General features: G+C 48.3%; 1 protein-coding gene across 3 annotated transcripts in view; it reads left to right on the forward strand.

Moving 5' to 3' along the window:
• The window catches only part of si:zfos-2326c3.2 (misshapen-like kinase 1), a 65132-nt gene that overhangs the window by 41968 nt on the left and 5420 nt on the right, over nt 1-17744 (forward strand). For all 3 annotated transcript variants that reach the window (XM_030369315.1, XM_030369316.1, XM_030369317.1), the window contains 12 exons: nt 1-37; nt 2691-2779; nt 3070-3164; nt 3662-3746; nt 4254-4424; nt 5400-5493; nt 6414-6569; nt 7524-7667; nt 7946-8080; nt 9889-9989; nt 10869-11018; nt 15796-15955. The exon at nt 1-37 is cut by the window's left edge and continues 31 nt beyond it. In XM_030369315.1, the coding sequence (XP_030225175.1) occupies nt 1-37; nt 2691-2779; nt 3070-3164; nt 3662-3746; nt 4254-4424; nt 5400-5493; nt 6414-6569; nt 7524-7667; nt 7946-8080; nt 9889-9989; nt 10869-11018; nt 15796-15955 (1417 nt within the window). The remainder of the gene's footprint in view (nt 38-2690; nt 2780-3069; nt 3165-3661; nt 3747-4253; nt 4425-5399; nt 5494-6413; nt 6570-7523; nt 7668-7945; nt 8081-9888; nt 9990-10868; nt 11019-15795; nt 15956-17744) is intronic.

Consider the following 17744-nt stretch of genomic DNA (forward strand, 5'->3'; position numbering starts at 1 on the left):
TGGACGGTATCGCCGGGGGGCTCCAGCAACCATCCAGGTGAGGACACACACACAAAAACACACACACACACACACACACACACACACACACACACACACACACGCACACGCACACGCACACACACACATACATACATACATACATACATACATACATACATACATACATACATACATACAAACGCACGCACGCACGCACGCACACACACGCAGACACACACGCACACAAAGGCATGCACACAAACACACACACACAAACACAAAGGCATGCACACAAACACCCACACCCACACTCAAACATGCACACACACACACACACTCACACACTCAAACTCACACCCACACATGCACTCACACACCCAAAGTCATGGACAGACACACACACAGACAAACTACAATTGCGACCACCATTTAACTACACAACTCCTTTACGGTCTTATCTAGTATATTTGGGAGTAACTTGGTCCAGGGAATTTGTATTCGTATTGCATTCGTATTATATTCTGTGTTACCCCTCAAAAGACCACTTGTGGCTGTAAGGAGAATTGAACATCGATTTTTTGCTTCACTGCTGTGAAATGGGGCGAAATCCTGGCTCTATTTTAGAGTCTATGTTTCAGACTGAGGGAGAGTGAAAGTGACAGCTAGTGTAAACTAGAAAGCCAAACATGTCCTAACTCTCAGTAGTCAGGGTCAATAGAAGGTTGTGTGTTTGTTTGTGAACTGCTTGTCTCCTATGTCGTCATTACTAAACATGCTTGTATCTAATCTGAGGATTTGACCTTTTGAATGAGTTGTGACTCCTATCTTGTGACTTAACGATCTGGGATGGAAAGTTTGCAAAACAGTTTCTTTGTGGTCTGCATTGTATGTGTGGGCGGACACGTGCGTGTTTCTGTGTGTGTGTGTTTGTGTGTGCGTGTGCATATGCGTGCATGTGTGTCTGTGTGTTTATGTTAGCCCACCAAAGTTGCCCTCGTCATCACCCCACACATCATAAACTCTCACTTAGCTCATAGCTTACTTTGCTTTCTTAGTTTTCAGCAAACAAACACACTCTCTCTCTCTCTCTCTCTCTCTCTCTCACTCTCTCTCTCTCTCTCTCTCTCTCTCTCTCTCTCTCTCTCTCTCTCTCTCTCTCTCTCTCTCTCTCTCTCTCTCTCTCACTCTCTCTCTCTCTCTCTCTCTCTCTCTCTCTCTCACTCTCTCTCTCTCTCTCTCTCTCTCTCTCTCTCTCTCTCTCTCTCTCTCTCTCTCATACAAACACAGCCCTATTGCACGGTCTGAAGTGGTCCTGTAAACCAAAACAGACCCACACAAACGCCCACCAGCATGCACACACTCATGCACACTCCAAAAGTCAGCGAGAGAAAAGAGTAGAACAACTATTCAAAGCTCTTGTCTTAGATTCCCTCCTATCCTTCTCCCTCCTCTCTCTCCCTCCCCCTCCTCTCCCTCCACTCCCTCCTATTCCTCTCCCCCCTCTCCCTCCTCTCCTTCTCCCTCCTATCCCTCCTCTCCCTCTCCCTCCTCTCTCCCTCTCACTCTCTTTCCTCTCCCTCTCCCTCCTCTCCCTCTCACTCTCTTTCCTCTCCCTCTCCCTCCTCTCCCTCTCTCTCCTCTCCTCTCCTCTCCCTCCTCTCCCTCCTCTCCCTCCTCTCCCTCTCTCTCTCCCTCTCCCTCCCTCTCACTCTTTATCTCCCACTCCCGTCCGCTCCGTGTGTGGTCACCAGGAAGCAGCAGTTGTAAAGTGTAGTGACAGAGAGAGGGAGAGATAGAGAGAGATAGAGAGAGACAGAGCGCTAGAGAGAGGGGGCGGAGGAGGCGTGTAAGATGGGTTCAGTGTCTCAAAGTGCCTCTCTCGGGGTCAAGCAGGGAGTGGAATGGCTTCTGGGGCTTCCTGCTGTGAGCGCCTGCAAACACAAACGCACTTGCACGCAAACACACGCACGCAAACACACACACACAAACAAACACAAACAGACAGAGTCATACTTATGCACGCACACATACACACACACACAAGGCCAAACGCACACGCACGCAAACAAACACAAAAACGCACACACACACACAGAAACGCACGCACACACACACACACAAACACGGATACGCACTTCCCAATCTCCATCACATCAGACTTGTGGGGCCTCAAGGAACTTTTCCCGCTTGTCTTCCAAACTGTTAAATGCACTTTTTGATTTCCTAGAAGGCAAGTATAAAGAGTTGCAGGGCGGGAAATGAAAAGGTGTGACATGAAGTCACAGTTGTATTTCACCTGGTGCTTTTATCTAATATCAACCTGGTGTCCTTAAAGCCGGCAGCTGAGATCTTTCCTGAGGGGCGCTTCAAGTAGAGAGTTCACGTGTAGTTGTGTTTCTTTAAAAGAAAGGCTAGCATCCCTATAGCTTGGGGCATGGGCCCTTTATTTACTGTGCCAAGACAATGCATAATGTACCACACATTAAATTCATGGAGAATTGATTTGTGTTTGTGCCTCTTTGGTTTTGGTCTGTGTGTGTGGGTACATGTGTGTGTGCGGGTGCATGTGTTTGTGTGGGTGCATGTGCGTGTGTGTGTGTGTGTGTGTGTGTGTGTGTGTGTGTGTGTGTGTGTGTGTGTGTGTGTGTGTGTGTGTGTGTGTGTGTGTTTGTGTGTGTGTCTGTGGGTCTGTGTGTCTGTGTGTCAAGGTTACTTTAACCTGGAGAGCCCCCTCCTGCAGCAGCGTCTGCAGCAGCAGAGGAGACCGCAGGACGGCTCCCCCGGTGGACCAGCTCAGGTACTGCAGGCTTAGGCCGCTCCAATCACAGCAGGTCACACTGGTCGTCCGTTCACCAGCCAATGACAACATTTAATGTTGCTCTCACAGGCTCATTGTATAACAGGTATACCTTTTGTATACACATTTATGAATCAGCATCCCACACAGTTTTTTACCTTTAATGATATAATAATTAGTTAGATTGAGAAGCGGTTTGAATGGCTGTGACCGTCTCTTGTAATGGGAATATTGATGACATTTTTTTTCATTTTTCTTTCTCCAAAACAAACACAATCTTACACACACAGGGTATACGACCCTCTGCTGGGCGGCACAACAAGGTGGCAGAATACTCTTCGTCAAGCGACGAGCTGGGCAGCAGTGACGAAGAGGAGAGCACCAGGTGAGGAACGCTGGTTAATAGGTCATTCCTCCACTTCCTGTGGGGTTTCATCAACACTTACACGTCTTAACAGTTCATTGAGTTCAACTTCAAACTCATCGAGGCAAGTTTGGTAACACTGCTTGCGACACCGCTTGAGCATCAGTTAATTTACGCATGAACACACCGATGGTGGAATCAACCGAGCAAGGCGACAGCCAACTCGTCAGGAGCGGTCAGGGTGAGGTGCGTTGCTCAGGGCTACCTCGACACTCTAGCTAGGACGAGCCAGGGATCAAACTAGCAACCTACCGGTTACGAGTCAACCTGCTCTACCTCCTGAGCTAAACCGTCACCCAAAATGGCAAAAAGTTACTCTAGTTACACTTAACATCCACAGGCCCATCGTGGTTTATTTCATGACAGTTACCCGATCTCAGTCTCACACGGGGAGGGGTTCTGAAACACGCCCTACAGGTGAGGCATTTTTGAAGATCTGTGTTTTCTTTTATTGCCAGGTCTGCCCTGTCCAACGGGCAAGGCCGACATTTCCGAGGGATTCCCGACGGCATTGTACTACAACCTCACCACAACCTCAACCAGGTAGCGTGCACGTCAGGCACTTTACACACACACACGCATACACACACACAGTAACACATGCACACTAAAAAACACACAAGGTAGAGGCTGCATCTCACATAAATACACACACACATTGACACACACAAAAAAGCGTCTGCCTCTCTCACAAATAAACACACACATATGCAGAAATATACAGTACGTAAGCATATACACACACACGCTGCACACACACAGTGTGTTAGCATTGCTGTCCTTCCATGTCACACCACTAGGTGCTGCTGTGACCATGCAGCTGGCAGCATGGGGTTTTGATTCATTTGCAAAACGAAAGAAGCCAGTTGTCTAAAAGAGAAGAAGAGTGCATGCAAACACAACTCAGAGCAAAAGCTCCAACAAATACATGCTACAAAGCACACGACGTACCGATTATTATTTTATTGGTTATGGGGCCGTGGTACACTCTGACAACCTGTGTGTGTGTGTGTGTGTGTGTGTGTGTGTGCGTGCGTGCGTGTGTTGTAGAACGTCGTGCGGGGCCCAGATGACGCGTACATGCTGCCGGACCTGCTGCAGAAGACCCAGCCCCCGTCGGGCCCCGGGGGGCCGGACCCCCGCGCCCAGCAGCAGCAGCAGAGGGACCTGGCCTACTCCCAGTCCCCCACCGCCGTACGCCCCCCCCAGCACCCAGAGCCCGTACGTAGGGCCCCCAGGGAGACACGCAGGGGGGAGAGAGACACAGGGGGAGAGAGAGGGAGACACGCAGGGGGGGAGAGACACACCGGGGGAGAGGGACACACCGGGGGAGAGAGACACCGGGGAGAGAGACACCTGGACGGAGAGAAGGAGAGAGAGAGAGGGAGAGAGAGAGAGAGACAGAGAGAGAGAGAGAGAGAGAGAGAGAGAGAGAGACAGAGAGAGAGAGAGAGAGAGAGAGAGAGAGAGACACCTGGACTGAGAGAGGGAGAGAGAGAGAGAGATAGACAGACGGATCCACAGAAGGATAGGCAGACAGAGAGCCAAGGGGATAGCGAGAGAGAGGGATAGACAGACAGACGAAGGGATAGATGGATAGATAAACAGATAGAGGGATAGAGAGACAGACAGAAAGAAAACAGACAGAGGGATAGACAAACTTATGGATGGGTAGACAGAGAGAGGGATAGTCTGACACACAGAGGGCTAGACAGATGGATAGAAGACAGAGAGAGGGATAGAACGACATACATATAAATAGACAGACAGACAGACAGACAGACAGACAGAGAGAAGGAAAGACAGGCGGACCAAATATAATCTACATTTTCATAGGAACTCATCCATCCGTCTGTCGAAACAAATGTTGTTTTATGATGGAGGCAAGCTTTTGTATTATTCATCTACCAATCTCCCACTAGACAACACCTCCAACCGACAATCAAACACATTATTGGTGACGATTGGTTATATCCTGTGTGTCACAGGCAGAGGCACCTTCACAGATTATTATTATTATCAGATGCAATGAATATAAATGTCATAGAAATGCAAATGCCACATTTATTTTTGTGAAATATGTTGACTTATCTAAGGTGACTAAAGCTATGTACAGTATGTGAGGCAGCCCCGCTTGGTATCTGAGTACTTTATGTTCCACTGCCTGCCATTGATTGGTCCTGGTGTCTGTCACAGGCCCCCGGCAGCCCCACGGCTAAGAGCCCCTCCTCTCCCCTCTCGCCTTTCATCGACCCCAGGCTGCTGCAGTTAGCCCCGCCCTGCAGCCCCAGTGAGTGCACACACACACGCACGCACGCACGCACGCACGCACGCACGCACGCACGCACGCACGCACGCACGCACGCACACACGCACACACACACACACACACACACACACACACACACACACACACACACACACACAGGCATGCACACACACACACACACACACACACAGACACACACACACACACACACACACACACACACACACACACACACACACAGGCATGCACACATACACACACACACACACACATGCACACATACACAGGCATGCACAGATACATACACAAACATGTATAAACACTCGCATGCACACTCATACACACACAAACACCCACACACACACACACATATACCATACAAACACAAACACATACACACACAGAAACAGTCATATACACAAATGCACACACACGCACACACAGAAACACACATACACAGACACACACACAAACTCACACAACCACAAATTCACTCATAATAAGAGCAAATTTGTGAAAGAGACAAGGAAATGCCAGTTGCCAGCTATGGAAGAACTCCTAAGTGTGAACAACAGAGAAATTGTCTAACGAAGGAAGGAAAGCAGTCTCAGAGCGGTTGTAGGCTGTGTTTAAGACTACTGTTCTCCATTGCTTCACTGTTGGCAACCTCACTTCTCTGGCAAAAACGATTATTTCTGAATACTTATGTCGGTTATACAGATGTAATAAAACTGATGTTGGTATACACAAATGAACAAATTATGTAAAGGTAATTTGAACAGCCGAAGAAAGTGCAAAGTGCTAACGTCATCTTTTATCTGACAGTAGCTACATATAAGTCTCGACAGTCTCAACGCTTGTGTGTTGGAGTTGTTGAGCTATGCATGAAATTATTGTTATTTTATTTTCTCTCTAAACGTATCCCCCCCCCCCCCGTGCAGCAAGCAGCAGGCCTGAGCCCATCAGAAGGCAAAACCACAGGAAGGGCTCTGTGGTGAACGTGAACCCCACCAACATCCGCCCACAGAGTGACACGCCCGAGATCCGCAAGTACAAGAAGAAGTTCAACACCGAGGTCCTCTGCGCCGGCCTCTGGGGTTTGTAGATCTCTTTCACCGCCGGGTTGTAGTTCCTGAGTCGCACATGTAGGCGTGCCCAGTTAACATGTGGATTTTAATGATGAATGGATTGGTGTCGGATTAAATCTAGTCATTGTTATTCAGTATGCTTTCATCATGGTTGATCCACTCACTCAAGGCATAAAGAAACGTTTTTGTAGCTGGTACTACTTTGATATTGCTCAAAAAAATATAGAATGAGTTTCTGTGTACGGTCCTGGTCGGCCCTTGTAGACAATATATACTCTTTTAAGGAAACGTAGCTCTTATTAGAGCATTTTCAGCGTTGGTTGACGGAACGGCAAATGGTTGCTTTTGTAAGCGGTTGTAGACGTATAATAGTTCACACACACACACGCATACAGCAGCAGAAGACCCAGGCCGTGGGCGAATCCCCCAGCTCACCAGGAGCATTCAGGGGTCACTATTCTTCAGGGGTCATGTGTCTGACTCAAGGACTTGTACTTCCAAGCCAGGGCAGTCAATGAGAACCATCCAGTTATTGCTAGCGAACCTCTATAATCCTCATTGTGGCTCCGTTTGGAATGGATAGATCAGGAGGGAAATGATTGAACATGAATCTTAGGGTGCTCAGTTAGAACGTGATAGAATGGAAAGAGCAGAAGAGAGCAAAATTTGGCAAGATATACCCTGATTGGTCAGAGATGAAGTGGGAGCGGTCTAAAAACTTTTAACGGTTCACACAGAGGCAGAGGCAATCAACGGTCAATGAGCTCAATCTCCTTTCCTATCAGCTCATTCTCATTTCTCTCACTCAACGCTGACGGATGGCTGCGGCACTTCTGACGAATGACGCTTAAATAGTAGCTGATGTATCACAGAGCACTCTGATGCATCCTAGTTGTGGCTGTCCAGTGTCTGTACCTGAGGACGATGACTGACGGCTGCTGTCGCTGTGCTGTCGCTGTGTAGGGGTGAACCTCCTGGTGGGGACCGAGAGTGGCCTGTGGCTTCTGGACCGCAGTGGCCAGGGCAAGGTCTACTCCCTCATCAGCCGCCGGCGCTTCCAGCAGATGGACGTGCTGGAGGGCCTCAACGTCCTCATCACCATATCAGGTGGGTCCCCCGCACGGGCCCGGCCCCGGGAGGTCGCACCTCCAAACCCGGGTTGGAAACGAGGATTTTTATTTTTCTCTGTCTGTCTCTCCCACTCTCTCGCTGTATATATATATATATATATATATGACTGTTTCTATGTCTCTATCGCAATTAATTTGTACAATGTTTTTCTTGTTTGAACTTTATTATACAAATCGACAGAAACACCCTAAACAACTCATGTTGTTGTGTGTGTGTGCCTGTGTGCGTGTGTGTGCGCGCGTGTGTGTGTGCAGGGAAGAAGAACAAGCTGCGGCTTTACTACCTGTCGTGGCTGAGGAACAAGATCCTGCACAACGACCCCGAGGTGGAGAAGAGGCAGGGCTGGACGTCGGTGGGCGACCTGGAGGGATGTGTGCACTACAAAGTCGGTGAGGACACCCTGCTGGCCCTGCCTGCTCCATACACTCTGTTCTGTTCCCACGGCGTTAGACTGACCGGGCAGGTCTATTTATACAGCGGACCTCAACGCACAAGGCCATTCCTAGTGCTCTACCAAGGCCAGGATTACAAACATTAACTAACCTTAAATCGTCACTATGCTGCTTTCCTGCTGCAGACATTAACTCCATAAGAAAGATTATCTGAGCTGGAACAGTTCTAAAGAATTAAAACTCGCCCATCCATCAATCAAGAAGCCACCCAGGGAATCTTTCTCTATAAATCGTTGTATTCTGGTTTATTCACTTTTACTCATGCAGATGTTTTTATGTTATTTCATTGGACCTGTCTTCAACCAGGAAGTCCCTTTAGATTAAAATATCTTTTAACCGAGCCGAGAGAGGCCACCAGTACAAGGTTACAAGAATATAATATAGAGTATGTTGAAACACATAAGGAACAATTGAGGAAAATAGAGCATGATAAATACAGAAAAACAGTTAACAGATACAAAAATTTACTTTGGAAAAGCAGTTGCACTCTTCTTTTTTAATCAAAGCTGGGAACTCTCCCAGGGAGACAAAATCATTGAGCTATGGTGATATTATGGCCTGACCACGGCGAAAAATAGAAGCGAAGAGAGAGTTCCAAGCAAATCCTGGCTACCATAGAGAAGCCATCAGGTGGAGTTAAAATCACAAGAGCTGCTGGTGAGTGATAGGAAACTGCAGTCATGAAGAGAGCTTGCCAAGTTTGGCTTTCTTATAAAAGATCGACCAATGCCAATGTCTCTAGGCTTATGGAAGTACACAGACATGTGAGTGGTACAATGAGTTTGATATGAGGGGCAGAGAACTGCGGTACACAGAGTCTGGACAGTGAAGTGTGGAGAAGGAAGTAGGCTTGTAAATAATGTCCCCATAGTCTAGAGAACACTTAAAGGGGTATTTCGGAATTTTGAACATAGGGCCTGATTCCCAAGTTAGCCTTGGTGTTCTTTATCATTGGAGTCAGTTTTCAACACATTTCATTCAGTCCTTCTAGTTGCAGAGTTTGCTCATGTTAGGCTAGCGCACGGCAACGGGCAATAATAGCCTGCTAATAAAACAGTCTTACCCATTCCACAGTACACCCGAGGCAAATCAACTATAACGCCAGACGGTCAATGTAAATGTCTGTGTTGATAGAATAATGTTAGAAGTAAAACCAACCTTGCATTGCATTGCATTTTGAGGGACTAGCTGTGTCTCAGCAGTGTTATATTCCTGTTAGTAAGCTACGGCAGCGGCGGACTGATACCTAGGTTAAATTCCGCTGCTGCTGAGAAATTAGTCCCTCAAAATGCGGTGATTCATGCGATGCGAGTTTTATTTATACGATTATTCTATCAACACAGACATTTACATCTATAGTCTGGCGTTAAAATTGATTTACCTCGGGTGTACTGTGGAGTGGGTAAGACTGTTTTATTAGCAGGCTAGCTATGCCCTTTGCCGTGCGCTAGCCTAGCACGAGCGAACTCTGCAACTAGAAGGACTGAATGAAATGTGTCTCCAATGGTAAAGAACACCAAGGCTAACTTGGGAATCAGGCCCTATGTCCAAAATTCCGAACTACCCCTTTAAGAGTGTATCCTGACCAAGGCTTTGATTAACTGCTACATGACGGCAGTTTATAGTCCCGCCATGACGTCCTCATAGTTCTGTTATCAACAGAGATTCATTTGTTAGCAAACTGGGAATGTACATAACCAATATGAGTGTGTTTATAATAAATATGCGTTTGAATTTGTCTGCAGTGCGGTACGAGAAGATCAAGTTCTTGGTGATTGCGTTGAAGAGCGCGGTGGAGGTCTACGCCTGGGCTCCTAAACCCTACCACAAGTTCATGGCCTTCAAGGTCAGTCCAGCTCTCTGCTCATGGGTCATGGCACCCAAAGGAACGTTTGCGATTCTGCGTTTCAAATCAAAGCTTCTGCCGTATTCAGGCCATCACTCTTACGGTCATCTTCTATGTCATCTTGATCTAGGACAAACCGTAGGGAGAAACGTTCTAATAGGGTCACCCTCTCTCTCTCTCTCTCTCTCTCTCTCTCTCTCTCTCTCTCTCTCTCTCTGTCCGTCACTCTCTTGCTTTCTGTCTCATTCAATCCCTCACAAAGACACGCATACACACACGTACACACACACACGCACACACACACACACACACACACACACACACACACACACACACACACACACACACACACACACACACACACACACACACACACACAGCCATCATCCTAGCTGTGCCCCATTTCTTCAGACTCCTCTGTGGCCTGAGCTACTTTCCTTCTTGCTGTCCTAGCTTTTGTCCTCCGAAAAGTTAGTTCTGCTGCTGAGGGACACACCTGTTAGATGGCAGACAGACGATCCCCTCTGAAGTCACACCAATATGTTGTTTGTCTAACTAGTTTTCTATTTACTGGTGTGCTTATCCACTTCCAATTTGATTATTTTTTCAATGTGTGTGCGTGTGTTCTTGCGTGTTTGTCTGTGTCTGTTTGTTTGTTTGTTTGTGTGTTTCTGTGTGTGTGTGTGTGTGTGTGTGTGTGTGTGTGTGTGTGTGTGTGTTTTTGCATGTGTTTGTTTGTTTGTATGTGTGTGTGTGTGTGTGTGTGTGTGCGTGCGTGCGTGCGTGCGTGCGTGCGTGCGTGCGTGCGTGCGTGCGTGCGTGCGTGCGTGCGTGCGTGCGTGCGTGCGTGCGTGCGTGCGTGTGTGTGTGTGTGTCCAGTCCTTCTGCCCGCTGCCCCAGAGACCCCTGTCCGTTGACCTGACGGTGGAGGAGGGTCAGAGGTTAAAGGTCATCTACGGATCACTGTCGGGCTTCCACGCCATCGACGTGGACTCTGGAACGCCGTACGACCTCTACCTGCCCACTCACGTAAGACCCGCCGTCCCGTCTGTCCGTCCGTCCCTCTGTCTGTCTGTCCATATCTCTGTCCATTCTGCCCAAACCTCAGTCGGTACACAACGGTGAATCAAAGGCCAAAGGTCAAAGTGTTTTATTGTCCTTCTGTACATTGAGGTTAATTTCGACCTGGCAGGCAAACAGGAGGCATGAAAGATTGAAAAGATACGGCAAGAAGTGCAAAATAATGACACATACATAATAAATAATATTAAAAATAATGTAAAATAAATAAAACATAGGAACACTAGCAACAGATCCAGGGAATGTAAATATGTAGACAAACTAAACAACCGTCCAATATTGTTATGCAATACAATGAGGAATATATATAGATCTAAAGTGGAATATGCTGATGAATTTATCCATAAATAGTTTGAGGTCATGTACATTTAATGTACATAAGTGTTCATGTGATCACTATGTTCAACAAGGTTGGTGTTGGGTGAGAGGCCTGGTTGCCTGGGGGTAAAATACTGGTAGCATGAGCCTGTGTGCTTCGGTAACGTCTCCCAGATGGCAGCAGTGTGAGAGGTCTATGGCCAGGGTGGCTGTGGTCAACGTGTGGTAGATACCTTCAAAGAGGGGAGCCGGCCAGGGATGATGGCCCTGCTGTCTCCCCCCCCCCTCTGAAGGGCTCAGCGATCAGCAGCGGAGTAGTAGACTCATGGGGTCCTTATAGTATATGGCAGTACATGGAAAACCGGGGTTTGACCCCCAACTCAGGTCCGGTCTGTGTGGAGGTTCCTTGCCCTCTACGCCCTGGTAGCGGTCATTAGACCGGCACGTATTCATACGAGTAAGGAGATAGTAACCTGTTTGAATGGCTCCTCTCGTCCGTTTCAACAGAATCATTCTCTACCTTTTGGCTGCATATGTTTGGCGGTATATGGCTCAGGAGGTAGAGCGGGCTGGCTGGTAACCGGAAAGTTGCTAGTTCGATCCCGGCTCCTTTTAGGAGCTGGCTGTCACCCTGCATGGCTGACAACGCCGGAATGCAAATTACAACCCGCCTACATTTCGTTGCATCGTAACCTGTTACTGTGCAATGACAATAAAGTGAATCTAATCTAATCTAATGTGTGCATGAATGGGTGAATGTTAGGAAATGTTGTAACGTACTGGTTAGAAAAGTTCTGTATAAATGCAAATTTTCCTTTCTACTACCTACCCACTTACTCTTCGAGGGCCTACGTTTTACATGTGTGAACCACTTTCAATAAACCAGCCTGTGGGCTGATAGTTTTAAGCATTTGAACCGGGTTTGCCTGGAGGAGAAAGAAAGTGATATCCAGTGATGTCCTGGGTCTTCAAGCCCCCATTATGGGATGTATTTGCAAGTTACCCACAATGCATTGGTGATTGCCTCAGACATTTGTTGATGGTTAGTAACATGACTAGTTTGCACGACTAGGGTCGTGCAGTGAATTTATTCAGGAAAGCAGAGGAGGAACCAAGGCTGACGTTATAACACAAGGGGTTGGGATGTTAAGCCTTCCAGCGTGTACTGACATGCATCCATACTAAGGTGAGGCGTTTATTAGGATTTACCAACAAAGTCAAATCTACACTTTTGAACTAAATCCAAATGGGAACAGGTACCTGATATGACTCATGAACACTTCTAATGTCCCCTTCCTCACCCAGAAAGCCGTGACTCATACACGGTAACAGTGGGCCGGGTGCTTCCTGTCCTAACAGCTCTGCGTCTGGCTGTAGCCCAGTGCCAGGTGTATGTCTAAACGCTTTGATATCCACTCTGCATCAGAGGGGCGGCTATCCCCCACGTCCCACAACACCGTAGCTATCACGCTCACACGCAGTTTGATTTCCCTGGTCTCCTCTGCACCCACCCTGCACACCAGGCATCAATCACCACCCTCCTTTCCTCTCTCTGTTCTTTCATCATTGTTACCCCCCTACAAACCCCCCCCCACACACACACACAGGGCCCCCTCCTACTGAGTAGGAGGGGGGCCTGTGTGTGTGTGACTCCTCGTCAAACACCTTGCTCTCTCTCTTTCTCTGTCGGTCTCTCTGTCTGTCTGTCTCTCTGCCTTTTCTCTACCACCCCCGCTGTCACTCGTGTACAGTCTTGCCGACTTTAGTTTGGGATTCATTCCTTTACTCTGCCTCCATCTGTCGGTCTCGCTCCCTCTCTCTCTCTCTCTCTCTCTCCCTCTCTCTCTCTCTCTCTCTCTCTCTCTCTCTCTCTCTCTCTCTCTCTCTCTCTCTCTCTCTCTCTCTCTCTCTCTCTCTCTCTGTCTCCTTCTCTCTCTCTCTCTCTCTCTCTCTGTCTCTCTCTCTCTCTCTCTTTTCTCTCTACCTATCTATGTCTCTCGCCTGCTCCTGTGTTCAATACGTGGGCAGCAGACGCTCCCAGCTGCCGGGGATGACTCACTTCTCAAATGCACATATTCTATCCTGTTTCCGTTCCCAGCCCGGCGTTAAACAGACAGCATGTGTTCAGTGAGAGCCCTTCCATCATGTGCACCATTGGATGTGCTCTGCCTCAGACATGCCAATGAAACAAACCTTAGCATAGCAGGTTCATTGCCAAGAACAGTACCAGTCAAACTTCAATTCAACTAATTAAAGAGGTGAATACCTTTTAGGTTACACTGTCTGCTCTTACTGAAACATGACAATGCAAGGGGGAGCTACCTTTCAGAGCACAACAGTTAGGGTTCTGCCACCCCCCCTCCCTGCTGTCACTGAACATGTGCTGGGGGGGTGGGGGGGGTGGGGGAGGGATGATGAGCAGGAGAGACGAGAGTGAGAGAGCAAGGGAGAGGGGAATGTGAAAAGAAAGTCTATAAATACATTCTTCCTGCCCTCCTTATTTCACCAGTGATACTCTCTCGTGTGTGTGCGTGCGTATGCGTGTGTGTGTGTCTGTGTGTGGCCGGTACTCGAGTGTGTTTTGGTTTCCTCCCGGTATATTAAGGGCGGGCTCTGCGCCTAATTCAACACGGTGCCTTGCATCACTGCTGCTCTCAGCCCTCCTCTCAGCCCTCTTCTTCTTCCCTCTTCATCTCTCCCTCCTTCACTTCCATTGCGCGTCTTTTCATGCACACACTCTCAGCGCACTTACTTAAGGCTTTAACACACACACTCATACCTGCTCACCAGTCCATCTCTGGAATACTTTTCACTTTATTTATTTGTAATAGCCACGTTGAATTTTTTCCTCAACTCTCTTACTGAAATCTTTCTCCCTCTCTCTGTTGCTCTCTCTCTTTGTCTCTCTCGCTATATATATCTAGATACATATATATATATATATATATATATATTTATTTATATATATGTATATAGCATTCTCTTCTCTGGAACTTGTGCTTTCACTTGCGTACAGACCATCTCTTCACCACGACCATATACACTCACCAAAACACACACTCACATACTGGGACCCCTAGAGCGACCATGTTGATACCACGGCAACGGATTAAAATTGCGCTGCGTCTGTGGATGCCCGTGCTGATGCTCCGGATCGTGGTGGCTCACACTCCGGTAAAGTATGAGAGATTCAGCAGGAAGAGTTAGAGCACACACACACAAGCATGCACGCAAGCTAGCACACACAGACACACACACACACAGACAGACAGACAGACAGACAGACAGACAGACAGACGGACGCACACTGAAGCTGTACTCACGTGCACAAGGCATGATGTGATAGCAAAGTGTTCTGAAGTAATGTGCTTCTCGGCGCTTGCGTGTGTATATGTGTGTTATTTTGCCGTGCGTGCAATGATCCTCCACTTCCCTGTGCACCGGTTCAGATAATATCTCTTACCCAAGACATTGTGGTTTAGGTAGTTCATCAAATGACACAGTGATCGCTGTCTTTTAAACTTTACATTTCTATTCACGCGCAGGTGCAAACCTGAGAACCACGTTCTAGGGTTACCTTGTACTTGCAATATTTAACTCTTTACTCCCTATAAAAGAGAGAAAACATGCCCATCCACAAGTCAATCCATCCAGGGAATTTGTATTATGATCCATTTTTCCCCCTCTGCCCACCATGGAAGAATCTCAGATGTGAGTGGTCTGATAAATGTTATAGCCATAGCCATAGCGACCAATTAAAGGGGTGATATCATGCTTTTTTGACGTTTCCCTTTGCTTAAGACTGTTAAGACTGCTCCCCCTGACGTCCGAGCCAGGGGGAGCATTCGTCCCCAACGAGAATGCCCCTGAATAAGTGCGTGAAACACCTTGTTTGTGCTCAAACATTACTTCCGTAACAGTCTGACGTCAGACTGTTCAGTGGGCGGTGCTGAAGTGGTGAAGACACGCCTCCCGGCTACCCGCAATGTTTACAACTTCTTGAGGGGGTTGAATTTGCACAAGCGCAAAGCGTTCGACCAATCGCAACAGAGTGGGCGTGCTTTTCCAATCACAGCATACGGAGCTACTCGGGACAGGGGCCTTAAAGCCGCATGATACAAAACAGAATGACGCTGAAATTGTTTTCACAGAAATTAACATTGTTAGAATAACAAGGGGTACTTTTAACATACAAGCATGATACCCGATGCTAGTAATACCCCCAAATGCAATTAGTAACCCTAAAAAAGCAAGATATGGGATCTTTAAGCCAATGGAGTCCGCTAACAGGAAGCAAATGGAGTCTGCTAGCAGGTTGTAACCTGTACCTTCACGTCAGTCGGATGTCCTAGCCTGACCATGTCCTGGCAGCAAGTAACGTGTTTGTGTGTGTGTGGGTTTTGTTCAGATCCAGGGCTCCATCTGTCCCCACGCCATCATCATCCTGCCCAACAGCGCCGGTACGGAGGTGCTGGTGTGCTACGAGGACGAGGGCGTCTTCATCGACACCTACGGCCGCATCACCAAGGACATGGTGCTGCAGTGGGGAGAGATGCCTGCGTCCGTTGGTAAGACCAGCCCCCCCCCCCCCCCCCCATTCTGCGGGCTGACCCGTAGCTCTGGGCTCCAGAGACACAATTTGACCGAACATCAGACAGATCCGAACGTCATCGTGAAAATGCGTGACGTTGATTGGAGAAGGTTTTTTTATTACGATTGCGAATGTATGAAGCTTCCCTTTCTGTGATGACGTTTGCGTTTGTTTAAACTGGTGCTGCTAGGGAGCACTAGACCGTGACAGACCGTTTCAGAACTCATCCGCAAAGCCAAAACCACCACCTGTCAGCTCGATCCTCTTCCCACCTCCCTTGTCAAAGCATGTCTTCCGTCCATCTCCCCCATGATCACCAACATAATTAACTCCTCCCTCACTACTGGTACTGTACCCCCCACTCTCAAGCTGGCTGCCATCACTCCCATCCTAAAAAAACCTGGTGCTGACCCAACTGACCTTAACCATTACCGGCCCATCTCCAATCTCCCTTTCATCTCCAAAACACTTGAAAGGGTGGTTGCCGCACAACTACAGTCCCACCTCGACACTAACAATCTCCACGAACCGTTCCAATTTGGCTTCCGTCCAAAACACAGCACTGAAACAGCCCTAGTCAAAATCACCAACGACCTCCTCCTTGCAGCCGACTCTGGATTACTCACCATTCTCATCCTCCTCGATCTCAGCGCAGCATTCGACACCATCTCCCACCCTCTGCTCCTGGACCGCCTAGCTGGTATTGGGATCACTGGTGCTGCACTCTCCTGGTTTACATCCTACCTCACCGGCCGTCAACAATTTGTTCAACTAAGCAACCACAAGTCTGGGTGTTCAGGTGTCTCACTGGGCGTCCCCCAGGGGTCAGTCTTGGGTCCACTCCTCTTCACAACTTACCTCCTCCCGCTGGGCACACTCCTCCGTCACCATGGGGTCCATTTTCATTGCTACGCTGACGACACACAGGTCTACATCTCCACCAAACCCACCGCTGCCATCCCCCCCACCTCCCTCATCACGTGCCTGGAAGAGATCCGGAGCTGGTTGAGCAGAAACTCAATGGAAACAAGACCGAGGCCCTGCTCATCGGATCCAAATCCACCCTCACTAAATCACAACACACCCCAGCTCCACTCATAATTATCGATGGATTCCCAGTACCCTTCTCCTCCAAAGTCAAGAGCCTCGGCGTCATCCTGGACAACACCCTCTCATTCGCACCCCATATTCACAACATCACCCGGACTGCATTCTTCCACCTCCGCAACATCGCCAGACTCCGCCCATCACTGACCCAATCCAGTGCTGAAATCCTAGTTCACTCATTTGTCACATCACGCATAGACTACTGCAACGCCCTCCTCACCGGACTCCCCACCAAACTTGTCAACAGACTGCAGATCATTCAGAACTCAGCCGCCCGGATCATCACCCGCACCAAATCATCTGACCACATCACCCCTGTCCTCATTCAACTTCACTGGCTCCCAGTACACTACCGCATCCAATACAAAACCCTACTCCTCACCTACAAAGCTCTCCACAACCTAGCCCCCAGTTATCTCTGCGACCTCCTCCAAGAATACACTCCCTCCCGCTCCCTCCGCTCAACCTCTGCTGGACTACTATGTATCCCCACATCACGACTCACTTCAATGGGTGCCCGGTCATTCAGCTGTTCAGCACCCAGGCTCTGGAACTCCCTCCCCCCACACATAAAACAGTCAGACACCATTTCAACCTTCAAGTCACAACTCAAAACTCACTTGTTCAAACTCGCACACAACGTCTAACTGATCACTGTT

Source organism: Gadus morhua, chromosome 10, assembly GCF_902167405.1.
Source record: "Gadus morhua chromosome 10, gadMor3.0, whole genome shotgun sequence".
Lineage (NCBI taxonomy): Eukaryota > Metazoa > Chordata > Actinopteri > Gadiformes > Gadidae > Gadus > Gadus morhua.